This window comes from Mirounga leonina, unplaced genomic scaffold, assembly GCF_011800145.1.
Source record: "Mirounga leonina isolate KUSES-001 unplaced genomic scaffold, KU_Mleo_1.0 Mir_129, whole genome shotgun sequence".
NCBI lineage: Eukaryota > Metazoa > Chordata > Mammalia > Carnivora > Phocidae > Mirounga > Mirounga leonina.
This window is the reverse complement of record NW_023270323.1, coordinates 77,425,193-77,446,396: the sequence shown is the minus strand read 5'-3', so window position 1 is coordinate 77,446,396 and position 21,204 is coordinate 77,425,193. Positions and strand designations below refer to the sequence as shown.

Here is a 21,204-nt window from a genome sequence, read left to right as displayed (position 1 = left end):
CACGCGCCGAATCAGCGCGTGGGGACCGGTCTCCACACATCTGCCTGTCCTCGGGGCTCCTCGGTGAGAAAACCGTTCCCGTCTTTGAATGTGCATGACCAAAAGCGCTTTTAACAAAATTCTTAAAGTTAGTCAGGAAGAAGCTCGAACAAGAAAGTTGCGAATGAACTTGGGGGAAAGCCAGCTAAAACGGGGAGAGGCCGACGGGACTGCGTGCATGCGGCCCACTCCTCGGCCCGCACAACGGTCTATCTTTTAAACCAAAGGCGGGGAGGGAACCGCTGGTCCTCAGGGCTGATCCTGCTGTTCGGGTGACAGAGGGAAGAGCGGCATTCTGGAAGAGAAAGGGCGCAGGCTTGCCCCGCCACCCCGGCCTCCGCACACAGGAGGCGTGGGGGCTGGAGCCTGTCTCCCATCTCCGGCCTCCTGGGTGAGCAGCAATTCCTGCTCAGGAGACGGAGGGAACAATCTCAGGGGAGAGCAGGGGTCCCCCGGAACCCAAGTGGCCACTTTCAGCCCTCACGCTGGGATTCTGTCAAGGTGACAATGGAGAAAGGCCAACCTGAAGGTCAGGTCGGATCCCAGGGAGCCCACGGGCATGCTGGGTGACCACCCTGTGAGAGCCTGTTTTCCTTTCGTGCTATCTTTGGTAGGTGGGCTTTAAACAAGACCTCCAGCCCCGGAAAGGTTCTCCCGGTCAACTAAACCAACAACTCCTTCCTCGCTCAAGTAGGTCAACAAGCCAGTGACACCTCCAAGACCTCCTAAGTAGCATTTCTCACGCACCTTGGCTACGGAAGACTGTAATGTACCTTTCATCAGGTGACATAAAAGCAGGACAATTTAATTAACTTCTGTGAAATAAGGTGGGGGGGGGTAGCCGCTGCCTTATTTTTACACCATGCAGAATACACAGCGTTGGCCGTGGTCACACCAGCTCATCGTCCCACCGAGCTTCTTAAGGCTAAGCCTTGGTGAGTCAACTTTAAAAGTTGTTTTAAGGCCAATTCCAGCATTAGGCTCAAACATGGAAAGAGCCCGTTCTCGGCTGTCCGTGTGTCCGTCTGGAACAAAGCCGGTGCCCCCCGGAGATCCGCTCTGGTGCCGAGTGCGAGTCCGCCGGCTGCTCAGTGTCTGAGAGACGGGCTTCCTTTCTCCGTGTCCCGGCTGTCCTTCTGCAAGGCCGTCAGCACCTGGGAATCACAGGGGAGACGTCCGTGGGTGATCTGCAAACACACTGGACACAGGTCCTGCAGGTGCGGCGGCAGGCCATGCAGCCTCCCGGCTGGTGTCTCTGGCCCCCCCACTTCCGCTGCTCCCGTTCCTCCCGCCACACCGGCGGCCACAGCCCTCCTCCTACCGTGGAACCCAACCGCGCCATCTCTGGGCTAACGTCCTACAGCCCCGTCCTACCGGCCACAGGACCACCGTCAGGACCCGGCTATGGGGCTCTCCTTCCAGTCTGGCTCCAGCCCCGGCGCTCGCCACCCCCCAAGCCAGGCTCTCGGCTCCCCGGACGCTAACAAGCGCCCCTGGGCCTTTCCGCGCAGACCCTCCGTCCGCGGCACCAGCAAACCAGGTGTCCCCCGAAGGCCAAAGCCGTGGGCTCTCACGCCCGCCCGGGCTTTCCCAAAGGGACCGAGCCCCCAACTCTGTGCTCGCCCAGCTCCTGGTTCACACCTTCATTTTTAAAGACACTCTGCCTGCTTAGGAACAGTGGTGCGCTCTGACCGGCTGCCCAAGTGCGGCGCCTCCCGCACGCGGGCTGCAAGTGCAAACAGGCTCCGGGAGGCTAACCCCCGCGGCGAGGCCCCCGAGCAACCGGCACTCAGCCGAGCTCGTGTTCCGACCTAGACTGGTGGGACTTCAAAACCGGGGGCTCGCCGACTGCGGTCAGGTAGTACGTCCCTGTAACTGAATTACAGATCACGGGGGGCGAAGCAGAAACACCTCAGGTAGGTTTCGAACAAACTGCACAGAAGGGAAGTCCCCCTCTCTACCTCTAAGTCGATGGGACTGCCGAGCAAACATATTCATTTACTCGTCTGTAAAGCTCTCCGGGGTCCCGACCTGAAGAGCTTGTAAGAGGAACGTGTACAGACCACAGTTCCCATGGAGCCTAGCACCGTATAAATTCGATGACGCCCCCCAGCCCCACCGTCAGGCTGATTCCCATTGTGATCCCGTGATTAGAAATGCCCCACTATCCAACAACCGCTGACCTAGTTTGAAGTGAACATTTTTACCTTGTCCCCAAAACACGAGAAGGGCAACAACAGACCTGGGTTTAGTCCTGCCCTGTGTGTGCCCGCGTGGGGGACACTCAGGGCGGGTGGGGCGCAAAGACCAGCGGCGAGGAGGGCAGACCGGCGGACCCTCGACGGCAAGCGTGAAGTCAGGTGGTGACCGAGCTACGTGTGGGACAAAGGCCTTGGCTTTCTGCAGCGACTCCAGAAACCCCTCAAGCCAGCGAGCCACGGAGACCTCACCGTGCCCTCCCACACGGGCCAGCTTCACAGGCATGCCACGCAGGCCGTCACATGGGGTCCCCACCCAGAGGGGCCCACTGAGCTGAATGCTGTGCAGTCACCTTCTTGAAACTCTTAGTGATTCTGAACAGGGATCCCAGATCTCCATTTTGCACCGTCCACGGACTTGTAACCAGAGAAAGGCTCTTTCTCCCTCTCGCCAGATCCCCGATAATCCTACAGCCAGTCCTGCTCACACACTATGAGATATAATTCCTTACCCTGTAATTGGTCCATTTAGAGTGTACAGCTCAAGGGCTTTCAGTGCATCCGTGGATGTGTGCGACACTGCCCCGGTCCGTTCCGGAGAACCCCGTATGCTCCCGCTTCCCGCCCCCCCGCCTGACCCCGCCCACTGCCAGGGCGACCACTCGCTGACTTCCTGTCTCCACAGGGGACCCTGTTCTGGACTCGCCTACAAATGGAATCACAGAGAGTGTGGTCTTTAGAGTCTGGCTTTGTCCCTTCAAATGATGTTTTCAAGGGTCATGCATGTTGTAGCATGTCAGGACGTCCTTCCTTTCATCAACAGATTGTATTTAATTTTTCAAAAATGCAAATCCTATCACCCAAGCACAAAACAGTGCCCCTCCCCACGGACCCCCTCCTAGTATTATGCAAGCTCCCATACAGCAGCCGTGCTTCTTCCCCAAAGACCTACACAGGGAGGGAGTCTGGCAGCCAAAGAGAGCATCATGTAACAGGACAGGAAGGACAGGAAGGGCGAGCTCAAGGGCCAGGATGAAGGACCCAGGTAACAGGGGAACTTTCCTCTGTTAATAAATGCACTGAATGGTACACTTTCAAAAGGGTGAATTTTATGGTATGTGAATCACATCTCAACAGAGCTGTCTGTGTTATAAAAACAAACAGGCGGGGCGCCTGGGTGGCTCAGTCATTAAGCGTCTGCCTTCAGCTCAGGTCATGATCCCAGGGTCCTGGGATCGAGCCCCGCATCGGGCTCCTTGCTCCTCGGGGAGCCTGCTTCTCTCTCTCCCACTCTCCCTGCTTGTGTTCCCTCTCTCGCTGTGTCTCTCTGTGTCAAATAAATAAAAATCTTAAAAAAAATAAAAATAAAAATAAAAATAAAAAATAAAAACAAACAGGCTGCTAGAGAGAGAGAGCCTGATCGCCCATGAAGTAATCTTTAGATCTAACAGTCACCTCGCAGGAAATAGTTTTGGGGACCATGCTGAACACCACCACCAAGATACACCCAGCAAGATCCAGACTCTGGGAGACGCCGCAGGACACATGAGCTCGTTTTTTCAGTAAATAGAGGAGGAGGGATAAAAAGAAAGGTGGGGTAACCCATATAATACAAAGAGACTAACAAGATCTTTCAACTAATGGCAGTGTGAACCTTACCTGGATCTTGATTCAAACAAACTATAAAGCCGCGAACACCTGAGACAGTTAGAAATTTGAAAACGCCTGGATATTTGACAAGGGCGTGGGATCCGTTATCTAGTTTACTCTATTTTCGTATGTATTTAAAATCTCCCACTAATAAAAAAGGTCACAGGAGAGTACAAGCCTCCACAGATAGTCTCCAACTCATCTGATGCTTGGACAAGCTTTGAGCCGATACAGGGTCAAGAAGCAAGGCTATTTTTCCCTTCTCGTACCATAAAAACTTGGCGCCAGCTAACACCGGCCAATCCCAGAGGGGCCAAGCCCTATGCAGGACACCCAGAAAGGGCGAGAGGAATCTCGAAGGAGGCCCAGGCTGGACTCACTCACACACCGTCAACTCAGCTGCTCCCCTGACTCAGCCACCAGAGGGCCAGCTCGACCCATCCCAGAGGAGTCATCCTTCAGGTCTCCTGTCCTCCAGTGACCTTTGTGGGCCTCCTCTATTTACCAGTGATGGGGGACAATCCCACCACCCTGCCCCAGGGCATGGCGGGGAGGGGTGCTTGGTTTAGAAAATGCCTTCTAACTTGTGGAAGCACTGGCAGGCAAGAGATCCTGACCTCCCGATGGTGCTGACGGATGGCTGGGGAGCCTTCTGTTACCACCCTCCTTCTGAAACTCAGGGACGGAAGGACTGCCCAAGACCCCGCACAGCACAGCCCAGCCTCAAACCCAGGCTCCTCGTGTCCAGTCCAAGAAGGACTTTATCTGTTTTCTCAAAAGGCACTTGGAGTAATGACTTCCTCAGTCAGGCCACCGGGCTGGGCTACTCTGCAGGAAAAAAGAGAACAAAAGGCCCATTTACCTGGGCCCACTTCCTGTTCCGACTCTGCATCTGAATCGTAGCTATGGAAGCGAACACCTCCTCCGCTGGCAGGTCGTCCGGGAGCCTGGTCAGGAACTGGGCCATGTGAATGAAGTCCATCTTGGTCAGGATGTCCTCAAACAGCTTCAGGATGCCCAGGGCCGTCCGGAACAGGAACCCTTCCCCGTCACGACAGAACACATCCCAGATACGACAGGCCAGATCCAGGGGCAAAGATTTACTGTACAAGGTAAAGATCCTGGGGGAAAAAAAAAGTTTTGAGTGTTTCAGGTTTTGGATGGCACAAAGAGCTCTGAATTCAGGTCTAATCCACTGAAAATGCTCCCAGAGTCAGTCGCTTTCATACTTAAGACACATGGCAGGGGAGGGGGAGCAGGCAAGAGGCCCGCCTTCATTTTGAAGGCCAATTCTGTAAGAAAGCATTTCTCGGCTTTCACGCGGAATCCCAAACACTGAACAATTGCTGAATAGCTGATGCTGATCACACATATATGCGACAAATATTTATCGAGAATCTACCATGTGCTTACTCCGTAGGAGGTGCTGGACACAAGGTTAATAAGGTGCACAGACCTTAGAGTCTGAGGGAAATAAGAACAGTCCAGGGACTATAACCAGTGCACACACATACTCCACACTCCTGAGGAACACTGTATACTTTTCTCCCACTAGGTGTCTGCAGAGGAACAAAGCAAAATTTTCCAAATAAACCTGAATGCAGATGGTAAGAAACTGATCTTATACTTAATGCAAACGATCAGATGAAAAAGTGAAATGCAGATAGGCACGATCTTAAAATATTGTGATAATCACCATCCAAACTACCAAAACAAATACACTATTGGGTGACTGACTGTATTACCAGATTTAAGCATTTCTAATCTGGAACGTGCTGGTATCAGTAAGAGAGGCGAAGCCAGGTTGCGACGTAGGTCGAACGGGTTCTCCGTGACCCCATTCTCCTTCCTCGGCTGGGAGACATAGCCCGGTGCCAGCCCTGGGGTGTCTGCTGACCCCTAGGACTGGCTGGATGCTCCCTCTGACCCCAGTGCTTATCAGAACACGTGTTTGCTTTGGTCCTCCCCATGGAGATGCCCAAGAGCAGGTTCCCTCCACCTCGGCACCTAGCACAGCACCTGGCAATCTCTGCCGAGGAAGCAGATGGGTGGACGCACCGCAGATCTGCTCGGGGGGTCCTAGACGTGGTGGTTCTCACCACCTCCTCATGGGCAGCAGTGCTCACTAGAAGCGGGGATTCTCAGTTGCCGGGGGACACCCCCCCTTCCTCCTGGAAAATCACCCGTCCACAGTTTCAGCACTGCCTTGGCGCCCGCAGCCCCAGCTCGAGACACGCGGGGCCGGTAAAGGCATCCAGCCTCAGGCGTCGGACCCCGACTATGGGGCTGGCCTGGTCAGGAGGGACTGTCATCCAGCCTTCAACAGCGGGACTCCCAGCTTCCTAGAATAGATGCCACCAGAGTGTCCACGCCACCCTGGCCAACGTGCTCACGAGGCTCCTGCGCACGGCTTTCCGAACTCTCACCTGGCAGCATGCTCGGCCCCAGCCTTTCCTCTGGGACCCAGACAGACGTGTCACGCAGTCAAGGGTATGTACTGAACACGGCATGCTAATTAAGACCCCAAGCCATGCAAGGCTAGCCAACTCTAATGAGAGACTTCAGGAAGGCACGCCAGTTTAGATTTCATTCAACTCAGGAGACGACATAGGAGATGAGCATCACAGAAAGCCCCCATGTCACAGAAACGACAGCTGAGCTTTGACGAAGGCCCCACTATGTGCTCGGCACCCCCCCACCCCCTGCCCTGGGCACGCCAGAACCACAGCTGATTCCACAGCCATGGGAGGCGGGCTCTTCTGACTTCACCCCAGGGAACTGAGCCCCGGGTCCTGCCACCGTAAGAGCTGGAGCCAGACTGTGACCCTGACCCCGAAGCCCAGGCCCTGAAAGTCCGAATCGCTCTAAGGAGTTGGGCAACCCACCGGTGTAACCTTGGTAGGACACTTTATCTTTACAAGTCACAACAAGCCTTCAGCCTGAGCTTGCTATTTCACAGATGGAAAACCATCTCATCAATCAGCCGAGAAAACAAAGAGATTCAAGAGATTTTTTTTTTAAATTTATTTTTAGTAAACTCCACGCCCAGCTTGGGGCTCGAACTCACGACCGTGAGATCACCACCTGAGCTGCAACCAAGAGTTGGACGCTTACCGACGGCACCACCGCGGCACCCACAAACCCTTAACACCTGAAAAGCAGTCTTAAGTGAGAGATGATCAGGAAACAAACCCAGCTACAGGCAAAGAAGAGGGAGAAAAACTGCAAAAGAAAGTCTGTGACGTGAAGCTCCTGGGTTCACACTCACGCGTGCGTCTCCACAAATTACCTTAACGTCCCGGGTTTTGTAAAATGAAAAAGAACGCCACCCCTGCCTTCGACGCACCCACCTGGTCTTCACACCCACCCGAGGCACCTACCGTTTCTCTGTGCGACAAGTGCCCAGACCTGAGTCTTTCTGGTGCCCAGCAGGTCAGTCTACCCACCAAAACTCCCTTCTGAAGCCTACTGGTCCATGCTCATCACCACTGGGTGGTGAGGGTACATGGCATCAAACAAAACGGACAGAGGTGCGGCCCTCCGGAGGGCAGGAATCTTGGGTGATTGACTGTATTATCAGGTTTAAGCCCTTCTAATCTGGGCTCGGCGGGGCTTCCTGCTCAGTGCTGGCACCGAGGCTCACATCTGTCCTAACAGTCACCAACCGGGCCCACGGTGTCCCTGAGACAGCAGTGCCGACACAAGGCAGCTTGCCCTGGGATGGCCGCCCAGGGCCCTGCCCTCTGCCTCCTCACTGTCCCCAAGCCTGTAGATTCCTCAGGCTTTCAGCAACCAGGGCACAGCCCCTCACCCCCCAGGGTCACATCACTGCATCCCCTCCTGCTCCGGGGCGGACATCTCTGTCCGCTCCCCTCCTCCCAGCCCTCCTGCAAGCCGCACTGCTCACACCGCCCACCCCTCACTTTCCCCTTCACTGGAGACCACTTCTGAGCCCACACTTTCGGATGCTTGCCTGCATTTCAAACCCCACTTAGATTCAAACCGCCACTGTGAAGAGGCCACTGAACCGCTCTTCCCCGGATTTCCTCCCAGGAGGAGCTCACGCGGACACCACTCAAGCAGCCGAAGAGAGCACTCAGCTCCCGGCCACCAGGCTCTGCCCTCGCCCCGTGGCAGCCCTGGGATGGGGACGGGGACGGCTCCTGCCAGAGCAGCAGGAACAAGAGAGCTCCAGCCCTTCAGTGCCCTCACCGCGCCCTCAGCACTCGGCTTCCTCCTGCCTGGACCCGTGAGTGCGGGAGAGGCAGGGCCCCTGGGCCTGCCCAGGACGCTGCAGGCTTCTAGCCACGGCAGCAAGAGAGAATTCAAGGCTTCTTCCCTGGACCGCTGCACGTTACTGCACCTTACGTCAAAATGGTAACTTCAGGTACACATTCACTAATGCAAAATAACGTATTTCTATGTTGCGGAACTAAAGAAGTGGCTATGCGCTTACAAAATACTTCAAACACACCTTGTGTGCATCTGCTTCCCCCATGTGTGTGGGAGAACAGGTCAGGTTCTTCCTGCCAAGCCCTCCCAACTTCCAGAAAACATCCTGATCTGCAACGTCACTCTAACTGATGGTCTGAGCTTGCAGGAACATGAGGGGGTACAGGAAGGGGGAGAGAGGAGTTCCACAGCCCCCAAAGCCTTCACGGAGGCCAAGGCTCATTCTCAGAAGCCAGCCCTTCCCTCATCCACTCCCCGTAACTGAGGGGAGTGGATGAGGAGGTAACTGAGCTGATGGGGTAACTGAGCTGATGGGGTAACTGGCTTCCGCGCTGGACGCAGCTTTATACACTCTACAGCTTCTCCAATTTCTCCCCGCTGCAACTCCACGAGGACGTACCATCACGTCCGCTTCACAAACGAAGAAACTGCAAAGAAAGGGAGCCTGTGGGAAATGGAAAGAGCCTGAGGTGGAGGCACCATCCAGCGCCTCCCCTGTGGAGAAGCCACAACTAGAGACTTGGACCTTCTAGGCCTGACACCACCATTCCCGGCCGTGCCCACATGTTCCCAGGGTTATGAGCCTCTGCCCCTACAGCTGGCTTAGGAAGTGCCCCCGAGCCCCTCCCTCACCACGTGCTCCCCGTGTTCCTCACAAACTGAGATGAGCAGTTAGAACAGACGTTGCTAGGTAAGACGATTCGATTTCGCGAGGGCTACGTGAATTATTAATGCCAAACACGAACTGCATTCGTTTAAGACTGGGAGGTAGCAGGGTGCCTGGGTGGCCTAGTCGGTGAAGCATCTGCCTTCAGCTCAGGTCATGATCCCGGGGTCCTGGGATCGAGCCCCACATCGGGCTTCCTGCTCCGAGGGGAGCCTGCGTCTCCTGCCTCTGCCCCTCCCCCCGACTTGTGCTTGCTCGCTCTCTCAAATAAATAAAATCTTAAAAAAAAAAAAAAAGACAAAGCTGGGAAGTAGTCATGACTCTGTTCCAACTCAGTTCCCAAGTCCAGCTCCCGCCCGAATCCTGGAAGCAGTAAGATCCCCCCCGCCCCCCGTGCCCACAGAGCACCCTCTCATTGGGCCCTCATGCTGCAGCCCCAGCGGGGCCGGCAGGCAGCAGGTACGACGCAGGAGCCCCGGCACCGCAGTGTAGGCTTCCCACTGCGAGCTTGCAACCCTCCCCGTCTCCCCCCAACGCTGACGAGGGCCCCGGGTGCGCCAGCCGCTAGCCCGGGCGCTTGGGCGCTTGGCAGGACAAGCCCCTGCTCCTCAGGAGCTCATAGGCGGACCTGTCACCCCAACGTTAAAACCTACAAATGAAATGAGAGCAAGATGCAACAGAAACTGGAATCTGCCAACCACAACCTTCACCCTGAACCCTTCCTTCAAGGTGGAGATTCAGTGGGATGGTGGGACCGCCAAGGACCCCCAGACCTCACTTCGACAAACACCATGCGTGACAGGGAATGCATTGCTGGACTCTTCCACAAATCCAGACTGTTTATTACAACACCCGTTCACACCTCCTGATAATCCTGACATTCGACATCATCAGCGGGAAAGAGTTCAAGAAGTTCAGCAACCATGTGTCAATCCTCACACAAAACAGGATACCTGACTGAACACCCAAAACTCTGCAGGGAGATGAACACTGCTGGGGAGACCATGCTCTGGCCCTCGTACCTCCACGCGCAGAGAAGAGTGACACGCCACACCACACAGCCCTTTCTCCGGGAAGGCGGCACTGGCAGGTCGATCTAATTCTCCACCATGAGGTCTCTGCACCAACGTCCCCCAGTCCGCACAGAGTGACAAGCACCGGAGCGGCCCCAGGCTGCATTCTGGAAGGGGCCCCGATCTAGGACTCGGAGCCACATGCGGGGCCGGACACGAAGGCCACAGAGGTACCCAACAAAGCTCCGCCTGTGAGCGGAACGGCAAGAAACAGAGACAGCCACAGAGCGGGTCAGCGCTGTGACGGAGGAAAGAGTCCGCTGCAGGGGTGGAGGAGAGGAATGAGAGCATTCTGCAGGAACCCCTCTCCAACTGTGCTACGTAAAGGCCGAGAAAGCTACCCAGTCCTACTGCACAGGGCACAGGAACCGTCCTGGGAACAAGGCAGGAAAGGAGCTGTTGTCATCGTCGTGCCCACGCAGCTCCCCCGGGGGCCCTCAGCCAGCCAAGCCACAGGGGCCCGTCCACTGTCGGACCGGGGGCAGGAGCAAGAGGCCTCGTCGTCAGGCAGCCAGCACCCAGAAGCCTGGGATGTCCCTTGTCTCACGGAACACGTGCCCCGCGCCCGTCCGCCAGCCCTGCCGAGGCGGCGCCCTGCTAACGGGGTGCATGTGGCTCCGGGCCGGCTCGGGTAGCACAGTCATAAGGCAAAGGCTCTGGCGTCCGACCAGCCCGGGTGTGACTGGGCAGGGGCCTTGGTGCCTCTTGTGAAGACAAAACCAGCCGTGAGCGTCTCTGAGCGCTGGGCTTCCAGGGCACATCCTGGGCACGACCGTGCTTTCCCCGGCTTCCTCCTCTCTGCCTGCCCGGCTTCCCACCGGGGCCGTTCCCTGGAGGCATCCAACTAAGAACCCGAATCAGCGCAGACCATCCACGAATCCGGGCTGCAAGGAGCGCACCAAGAGCACGCGGTTTTGCTGGGCCCGACTGCACCTCTCCGCTAGCCCTCCACCGCCATGCAAACGCAGACAGTGTTCTCCTTGGTCCTTATGCCAGAGAGCAGCTGAGCAGAGACCTCCCCAAAGCAGGCTGGGCAGCATTCACGAGGCATCAGGCACCAGCCACGACCCATCACGAACCCGGGAGCTTCCTTTTCATGGAGACCCCCTGTACGCTGCGTCAGTTTTCATCATGGACGAGTCTGGTCCAGGTTCACACTCCCAGGAGCATCATCAGCATGTAGACTCAATCTCTGGAGCCCAAGCTCTGGGACCCAGCTCTCGGGGTACGCTAAGTCCCCACCAAATCCCTCAGAAGGGCTCCATGGGCAAGCACACAAGGTCCAGAGGAGCGAACGTGAACGCTGAGTGCCAGGTAGCCATAGGACCTCGGGCAAGCTGCTCTGCCTCTCTGAGCCTCAGTTTCCCCACCTAGGAGCCAGAGGTGTCACACTTCACTCCAAGGGGTTGTTCTGAGGTTACAGGAGATCCTGCGTGAGCAGCACTGCAGTCAGTGAATGCAGGCGCCCTTGGCCTCTGCCCCCATCTGGATGGTAGTGGTCTCCAGACGAGAACAGAGAAGAGCGGGTCCTCTAGGACGGGGCTCCTGGTGCTGCCCTCGTGACCCAGTCAAGATTATTACTGCACTGGGAAATCAATCAGGGTGGAGGACCACCAGCAGTTTTTCTTAAGTAAACAGAACAGGAAGTTTCAGAATGCTTCACCTTGACAAAGCAAGGGCTGCGTATTGTCTGAAACTTATCTCGGTCAGGTACACAGAGGAAGTTCCCGTACATAACGGCCGTGCACCGCATCACAACATAAAATCCCTTTCCTTTTATGAGTCCGGGTGAAAGAGTTTGAAAGACACTATCCCAGACAGTGTTTTCCAACTTCAGTTTTAGCCCGAAATCCACGAATCGGAGTTGGAGGCCTAACACAGCTGAGGCAGAAGCTGAAGGCTCTGGTGCGGTCTGACGCCCCCGAACACCCTCCCCACCGTGCAGAGTCACGGCCAGCACTGTTGAGGCCCAACCGGGCCATTCTGCCGAGTGACATCTTTTTTTCTGCAGAGCCCCTCTGTAAGCCGGGTGGCGGGGGCCAGGGGTATCAGCTTATAAGGGCCAACGAGGTTCATCACTGCAGGCGATGGAGGAGAAAACGTGTGCAGAGAGGGTTAATGCCCATCACGGAGGCCACGAAGCAAGTAGCAGGAAAGACTGGACCAGGCCTGAGGGTTCCAGAACCATACTCCTCCCACCACTGTTCCACACGTCTGCGGCTAGCCTTCTCACCTGCCCCCAAACACGGGTGTTCTCGGGGGTGACATCCCACCCCTTCCTCGGGCGACCACATCCACCTCTGCATGAAGATTTGCCTGGCCTACTGCTGCACCCAGAACTCTCTGGAGCCTCCTATCTCTATGTCTACTTAGATGTCCAGCACGTACTTCCAAATCAGCGTCCAAAATCAAATCTATGAAGCACACTGCCAAACCTGATCCCAGCTGGGAGTACCTGCGAGCCCCTCACTAGCTGGACACTCGAGTGCAGGTGATTCTCGGCCTTCCCTCACACGTCCGCAAACTCCCTCAGGGACCGGCAGCTCTCCTCTCCCTCGGCCTCTGGCCCCCCTACCGTCCACCAGCTCCCCACGCCTCAATTCAAGCCCTGGTCTTTTGGCCTTCATGTGTCCCTGCCTCCGGGCTCCCAAGTAACCTAAAGCTCACTTCTGGATATAACCCGCCTCCATCCTCACCCTGAGCAAAGCCTGCAACCATTCCCTCTGGCCCCTGCAATCCTGCCCAAGCTCCGCAGCATGGGACCTAAGTCCCACACGATCTCTCACCCCTTTACTGTAGGCTCCAGCATCGCCAAACCAACTGCTATAGCCCTGCTAATTCTGGGCCACCACGTGCTCACGTCACGCCTTGGCTCAAACTCACGGGTCACCTCTGTGTACTCTGAGCCGAGCCAGGGTCCAGGGCCCTGCCCATCTTCCCTTCCTAAGAGACAACACATACAACACACTACAGAGCTGTCCGTGGGCACAGCTCTTCCCTCTGGACAGAGCTCTGGACAAAGCTCTGGACAAGCAAGCACCGTGTCCTGCTCCCCGCTCATCACTAGATCCTAGCAGGGAGCCCAGCACAGACCTGTGGTTAGTGACATCTCGCTTACTGCACGGATAAACGGCACTCTGAAAACAAAAAGGTCCACAACACCGTTTCTCTCCTTGGCGGAATAAGGAAGGACACAGTAAAACAGACCTCAGAGCGCCCGGCAGATGCAGGAGCTTGAAAAACAGAGGGCACCTCAGACGCAGGGCAGTGGGGAAGACGTTAAAACAGGATGTGGGAGGGAGTCCGGCCAAGCCCAGGAAGAAGCCGGCAGTGAGGACAATGAAAAGCAGGCAGGGAGAGGAGAAAACACATAGAAAATTCAGTCTTACCAATCAATCAGGTAGATGTCTGGAGTTAAGTTGTTTTTCTTGAAATGAGCAAATAATTTCGGCAGATTCTCCTCAAAGAACACCTCAAATGCAGCAAAATAGGTCAACATCTGGGGAGACAACGTGAGATAGACCAATCAACCAGTTATCAGCACAGACTTCCACGCTACAGCAGAAAGGCGACATACGGACACTTTCAGGACAGGACAACCGTCATCCGCGGCTGCGTACACGTCTCGCTGGGCCCGGGCAGTTCCTACCTGAGCCCCTTCTCTGCTCTCCACAACGCCACCCGCTACATGGTCGTATTCCCTCCGCTTACACAGAAGGCGGCAGAGGCCCCCTGGTGTGTGGCAAGGCTGGGACCTGAACGGTGCCTGGCCCACTGCAAAGGCTGAGGGTCGTGGACTGGCTCTTCTCCAAGAACCAGGAAGGAAGAACTGTCTAAAGGAACCCGAGAAAGCACACGTCCCCAGGGAGTGTCATCCTGACGTGCATGGCCCCAAAACGCTGCCCTTTTAATGCAGCGAAGGGAGAATATATTAAGGAAAAGCAAGCAGTCAGAGCCTCTATGGTAAAGGCACATGCTTTTCAGCTCCGAGAGGTTTGCAGGAAAACAGCACGCACTGAGCAGGGGAGTGCTGCTGGAACAGCAAGAACAGCCGGGGTGGGACTAGCAATGACCCGCGTCAGTGTGGCGGCCCCCTCTTGGGCCGTTCACCTGGATGCACGCGGGCAACTGGCGACTCTCCGACTCAACGAAGGGATGTACTGTAAACCAGCGGGTCCCGACTCTGCCTCCCGGGGGGACACCTGACAATGTCGGAGGACGTTTCTGATGGACACGCTAGCGGGGAGGTGCTACTCGCATTCAGCGGGGAGAGGCTGGGGATGCTGCTGGTCTCCTCTGCAGCACAGGACGCCCCCCCACACCTATCAGCCCCCATGTCCACGGCGCTGTCAGGAGACCCGCTGTCAAGAAGGTCCCGTTCCACACTACGATTCTGTGATCGTGCCTTAAATTCCAGAACCACAGAAATTCACAAGCGCAGTTTTTATCATATGTGTCTAAAGAGAAAGGTGGGGTCTTATCTTCACAATTAGGAAATACTGAGATAGAATCATTTTATTATATATAACAAGTATTTTCCTGACTACGAAACCTGTAAATGCTCCCTGTAGAAAACTTTAGTATAGAAACAAAAAAGATCATCCATAAATACTATTAATATTGTTCATTTCCTTCTATTGTTAAATATGGTAGCTGTTACAGCACATGTTCTGCTTCAGATACTTTTGAAAAAAAATCAGCTTTCTAGGGGCGCCTGGGTGGCTCAGCCATTAAGTGTCTGCCTTCGGCTCAGGTCATGATTCCAGGGTCCTGGGATCGAGCCCCGCATCGGGCTCCCTGCTCAGCGGGGAGTCTGCTTCTCCCTCTCCCTCTCCCCCTGCTTGTGTTCCCTCTCTCGCTGTGTCTCTCTGTCAAGTAAATAAATAAAATCTTAAAAAAGAATCCACTTTCTGATCTTACTTTTCCACAATATGATGCCAATCTCATTACTGCACTGCATATGCTGCCACATTTTATTATTTCTCTTATTTTAACTGCAGTACGTTAACACACAGCGATACCTTATTTTCAGACATACAATATAGTGAGTGATTCAACAGCTCCACACATCACTCAGTGCTCAGTGCTCCTAACCCCCATCACCTATTTCCTCCATCCCCCTGGCCACCTGCCCTGGGATAACCACCAGTTTGTTCTCTAGAGTTAGGAGTCTGTGTTTTGATTTGTCTTTTTATTCCCTTTGTTCATTGGTTTCTTAAAGTCCACATATAAGAAAAATCATATGGTCTTTGTCTTTCTCGGACTTATTTCACTTAGCATAACGCTCTCTAACTCCATCTATGATGTTGCAAATGGCACGACTTCATTCTTTTTCAGGGCGGAATAATATTCCACTATACGTATGTCTGTGTGTGTACACGCCCCCCCATATCTTCTTTATCCATTCATCAGCAGATGGACGCTTGGGCTGCTTCCACAATTTGGCTGTTGTAAGTAATGCTGCACTAAACATCAGGGTGCACGGATCCTTCTGAATCGGTGCTGTCTCACTCTGCGTAAACACCCAGTAGGGCGATTACTGCGTTACGTAGGGTAACTCTACCTTTAGTACCTTGAGGACCCTCCATCCTGTTTTCCAGAGTGGCTGCACCAGCTTGCATTCCCACCAGGAGTGTAAGAGGCTTCCCCTTTCTCCGCATCCTTGCCAACATCTGTTGTTTCTACTGCCGGATTTTAAGTAACCATCTGCCTCCCCCTAAACCCCCATTTTAAAAATGCTTCCATCTTTACGATGAAAAATGATTTTAAATAATTACAGTTATAATTATGTAATAACCATCTTTTTCTTTTTTTTTTTAAAGATTTTATTTATTCATTTGACAGAGAAAGAGAGACACACACACAGTGAGAGAGGGAACACAAGCAGGGGGAGTGGGAGAGGGAGAAGCAGGCTTCCCGCCGAGCAGGGAGCCCTATGCGGGGCTCCATCCCAGGACCCTGAGATCATGACCTGAGCCGAAGGCAGATGCTTAACGACTGAGCCACCCAGGCACCCCTGTAATAACCATCTTTGTCCATACCTGTGACTTTCTCAGGATTGATTCGCACAAGCAGAACTACACACCCATGCCTTTTACCACTACTGATAGTTAAAACCAAACTGTCTTCCAAAAGGCCTCTACCAACTTATAGCTCCCCTAACAGCTACCACGTTCTCAGCTGTGTTGAAATACTATTTTTTTTTAAATGTAGGTACTGCCTGAGCAAGAAACACTCCAGAGTCCTTAGGATATTAAGGAAGAAACATGCCCGAGATTGTCTCTTCGAAGTACTGGTGACCGTTACCAGCAAATCAGACAATGGGCCCCTTGAGTGGGCGGCTCTCCGGGCTGTAGAAAGTCCACGGGCTCAGGAAGCAGAATGGGTTAAGATCCCAGCAATTCCACTCACCAGCTATGTACCCTGATGGATCATGTCATTTCTGGGCCTTGCTTCTTCATCGGCGCCCTGCAGGAGACCCACCTCTGGAAGCACGTGAGGGCCCTCCCCAGGGCAACTCCTGTCAGCTCCTCCCACCTGGTCTGTGTCTACAGCAATAAAGAGGTGGTCGTGACCACGTCCCCTCTCCCGTGTGGGGGCGCAGTGCATGAAGCAGAGCCCCAGGGTGGCAGTGAGCAACAACAGAGTGGGTGATGCCATGCTCTCCCTGATGGACCCAAATGTGGAGGGCACCCCTCAGCTTCTGCCGTGACACAAATATGTGTATTCGGGCAGGAGCTGCCCCTCCTTCCTCGTTTAAAGAATGTGTTTTCAGAAATACTTCTGAAAGAACGTGTTAAATACATACAAATGGGACGCCTGGGTGGCTCAGTCGGTAAAGTGTCTACCTTTGGCTCAGGTCATGATCCCAGGGTCCTGGGATCGGCCCCATGTCGGGCTCCCAGCTCCGTGGGGAAGCCTGCTTCTCCCTCTGCCTCTGCCTGCTGCTCCCCCTGCTTGTGTTCACTCTCTGACAAATAAATAAATGAATTAAAAAAAAAACAACATATAAATGGCTATCAACCGTGTATCTGGAAAACATACTCCTTTTCCCTCTGAAAAGACAGAACGATCAGCAACCCTGGCTGTGTGAAGGCACACATACTGGGGATACTCACAAGGCCATGGTCCACTCGGAAAAACGCCATTTGACAGGGTTTATTCAAAAGATTAGAAAAAGCAATGAAGGCATCTGCAGTATCTAGGTTCAAGCTCAGCACGGCCGCTATAAAGGACATGCCCTGCACCTGAGGAAGGAGAGAAGGGGGCATTAAACTCACGGCAGCCACCACGGTCGGACCTGCTCTTTCACGGACTGAAAGAGGAACCAAACACCCTCAAGCTAGGAGGGCCCACATGGCCACCCACCCACCGCTGAACTGAGCGCCTCCGCGGCGCCCACCTGCCCTCCCTCGACTGCTCAGCCACACGGCCCCCCGCCTGCGCTCCCTCAGCCCCCGCCTCTGGCCACATGGAAAACCATGAACGATGGCATCTGGCACCTGACAGGCTGCCCTCCAGAACGGATGGTGCCCAGCGCCGCGGACATGGGGCTCTAACTTGAGGCGTTAGGGCTCTAATCATGCGTGCACAGCTGCCAAGCCGTGGAAACACAGCAGCGCAGCGTGAAAACGGTTACTGCTTAAAAGTTTTTCTGGTTTAATGCTAAGAAAAAAGAATCCCATGCAAAAAATGAAAATCAAATCCAATCACAACGTGATTAGTGCCACAGAGCGGCCGTGTCAGCTCAACCCCTTTACAAGAAAGGGGAGGCAATTCACGGACCACGAAGCTCTCCATTCCCCCCGACATCAACAACAAAAAAATGAAGGCACCACTCAACCTGACATTTGCAGCTAAGTTGTGCTGGGCAATATTCTGACTTTCTCTTTAGATGGTAACATTATAAGATATTGAAAAGGTTCACTTACATAACCCACATCCGGTCGGTAACAAGTATAAGCGCCCAAAATACTGTGCAACATGTCATGATATGGACCACCCTAAAAGGATCAACACACCAAAAACAACACGTGTGTAAGTCTGGTTAGTACTCAGATGGACATCTGACGCGGCTGCCGGTCACACCAGCTGCTCTCGGAGGACGAACCAGTCGCCAAGCATTATGCTCGCAGCTCTACGCATCCTGCATGACTCAACAAGTTCACGACCAATCCACGGTTAACCAGAGACTGCAGCTCAGCCTACAAAGCTGCTTGGAAAAAAGCTGGTGGGTCAGGCATGAACACCTCGCTCGGAAAGCATCCTTAAGTCTGGCTCCTGCTGCGTAACCGTGTCTCCCCTCCACAGCTCAGCAGGCAAGCCAGCTACCCCAGGGCTCTTCAGAGCAGGTGACCCGCCTGCCTCCTCTCCTGGCAATGATCCTCGTCTGTCTCTTTTGTGTGTTTCAGCAGGCAGGTTTAAGAAATACCCTGTAAGTGTCGAGTCCTGACAGCGACCATTTTATTAACATTCTCCCGGTCCTGCCACCTGAGACCTGTGCTGGAATTTCCTGTTTCCTAAGTGAGCACAGAAGCAAAAAAGGTACCTCCCGCGATGTCAGTGTGTCTGAAGGCACCGTGAATGGACTGGTAGGGTTCAGATCCCACAGTCCCCGTCCATAGCTACTCTTCGGCTACAGTCAACTTAAGGAATAAAAAGCGTACGTGGCATGTGACGAGAAAGTCACTCTGCACGTGACCGGGTGTGGCTTACAAAAGAATGCCATGGCCCAAACCATCACATTCTGGCGTATACGAGAAGTAAAAGAAGAGACACTTCTAAATCAGACGGACGAAAGAAGGAAAGCCCACATGGGAAGGTAACAAAGACGGCATCCGGTGCCAAGCGGGCAGAAGGGGGACGGGCATGGAGCTCGGTGAGAGAGTGCCAAATGCCCACCTGACCACCACCGCTGACCGTCACTGAATGAGAAAGACTAGAACGTCACGCTAAACTTCTCTTAAAGGTAAATGCTTTTAACTTAAAAGATTCTCCACCGTTCTATGTGCTGAATGTCCTTTCTCTGAAGAAAAGAGGGGGCCAGTGGATGGCGGCCCCCTATTTCAGATGCCCTCGCTTTGGACATCTCCCCACACTCTCCCCTCCCACTGCACTTTGGTTTTTGGTACTACCCACTTATGAATTCAGAGCTGAGGGCACCACAGACTGAGGGACACACCCAAAGGAACCCAGAGGGAAGGAGAAAAGCCAACTTCTCTGCCATCTGCCCCCACCCACACCTGAGAGACCCCTAAAGCCCCTCCTCTTCTTCTGAACACATCTCCCTGCCCCAAGATAATTGCCTTGTGACTCTCAAAGTCCATGAGGCTGAGTCCCCAGGACAGACTGCACAGAGATCACTCTGGGTCCCCAGTCTGGGAACGCTGGTCCTCAGCGTCGGCCAGACGCCAGCACCCTCTCAGGCCCTGTTCCGGTTCCCCAACTGCCCTTGTCAGCTGCAGGGCAGGTGTAGATCTCAAAGCACTGTCCTGACGCTCCCCTTCCTCCAGGGCACAGCTGAACTACACGGGCTCCCGGTGCGGCCACGGGGGCCAGGGGTCAGTAAGCGGGGGCCACAGCCCTGAACTCCATGGTCTCTGTTCACTCCTTCGGAGGGAAGTGGGATCCCCTGCACCACCTGCTGTTTGATGCTTCTCTTCTAGTCCTCCTTCTGCCTGGAATGTCTTTCCCATCGTCTGGTCAGACTGTCACTCAAACCTAGTCCAAGCACAGCCTGAGGGCCCCTTCCCCAGCAACCCCATTCCCGACACCCGCCGCCCCCATGCCGGACTCCCAGCAGAGTGGCCCCAGCTCCTCCGTGCTGGGACACACCTACATTTTTGCAAAGCCTCCGTGTGTCTAACATGTGCATCCGCGTGCCTGCCTCCTTCCATGTGGCTGGTGAACTCTCTGTTCTGGTTCATTCCACCATCCTTTACTGGTTATCCAGTGTGTGCATGGCGTGACACCAGAAACACAGGCCTGACAGAATCATGTCGGGGATTCCAAAGATGCTTGGCAAGCGCCGAGGTGAGGACACGGAGGCGGCCAGGGACATGTGTGGAGGCTGGCACAGCGATCCACAAAAAGATGGGAATCTGAACCAAGAAGGGGCCGTGGGAACAGGGCAAGAACAGATTCAAGGATATTTCAGAAGTAGAACTGGCAAAAACCGTTACAGACTGGATACGGGAGGGGTCACACAAGACCCCCGGGGAAATGTCTGCTGTCAGAAGAAAAGGTCTTCACGCCCCTGTTCTGATGACTCCAAAATCCACAGGCGGCAGCCCTGAGCCCTGCCTGTGCTAGCTCAGAGGCCCACGGGAGAAGCCCCGGTTCTCTTTACTGCCATCCAAAAGAGGGTACTCTATCTTGTCTCCCACGGCTGGTTCTGCACCTGGGGGTGTCACCACTCTCTCCTGGGCCATCTGCTCAGAAGCCCACCCTCACCACGGCCCGCAGCTGCGGAGGACTTCCGCACGCCCCCACCCGCACCCCAGGCTCCCCACCCGGATCGTCTTCTGAGGGAGTGCTGCTCTGTGCGGCCCTGAAAACGCAGTCGTAGCCGGGAAGCTCCATCAGATGGAGCCGCACCCCAGGCCCCTCCTCCCTTCCAAGGCTTGGGTACGTGCACCGTAAAAGGAACCAGAGCTGCCTCTGAAAGCAGGAGGATGGACTAGCCTCGTCTGTAGAGGTCTAAACGTGATGACATAAGACTGCCCTCCCCCACGCCCAAAACCCTAGTGCTTTTCAAACTTGATTACAAACGCGTGCAGTTTGGCATCTATGACGTTTACACAAAACATACTTAAAGCAACAAATGACCGCCACCTACTTGCTGGAAAATGCAGAGATTAGGAAACGTCCTCGAAATGTCCAGTTTAATAAGCTCCAAGCTGGCTTCTCTGTCTGCGGCTGAAAACCCGGCATCTGTCAAAAGACGAAGAGTCCGGACACGGCTCAGAGACAGGCACGCGCAATCACAAGGCTCTCAAGTGTGACAGGGATGGACACGGGACATCGTTCTGCACAAGTACACGGGCCGGATTACAGCGGGAGCCCACACGGTCCACCGTGGGCTTCTGAAGAGCAAAACCTCGCAGCACCAGCTGAGGCTGGATCG

At 54.6% G+C, this 21,204-nt stretch overlaps 1 protein-coding gene across 4 annotated transcripts in view; it reads right to left on the bottom strand.

Moving 5' to 3' along the window:
* Window positions 1-158: 158 nt before the first annotated feature.
* Window positions 159-21,204, bottom strand: part of TBC1D14 (TBC1 domain family member 14) — a 103,034-nt gene continuing 81,988 nt past the window's right edge. For 3 of the 4 annotated variants that reach the window (XM_035005349.1, XM_035005351.1, XM_035005350.1), the window contains 6 exons: window positions 20,917-21,011; window positions 18,011-18,082; window positions 17,198-17,326; window positions 13,469-13,578; window positions 4,750-5,008; window positions 159-1,193 (listed from right to left, as the gene is read on the bottom strand). In XM_035005349.1, coding sequence (XP_034861240.1) covers window positions 1,128-1,193; window positions 4,750-5,008; window positions 13,469-13,578; window positions 17,198-17,326; window positions 18,011-18,082; window positions 20,917-21,011 — 731 coding nt within the window. In that variant the 3' untranslated portion in view covers window positions 159-1,127. The remainder of the gene's footprint in view (window positions 1,194-4,749; window positions 5,009-13,468; window positions 13,579-17,197; window positions 17,327-18,010; window positions 18,083-20,916; window positions 21,012-21,204) is intronic. The other variant, XM_035005348.1, reaches the window with a different exon arrangement.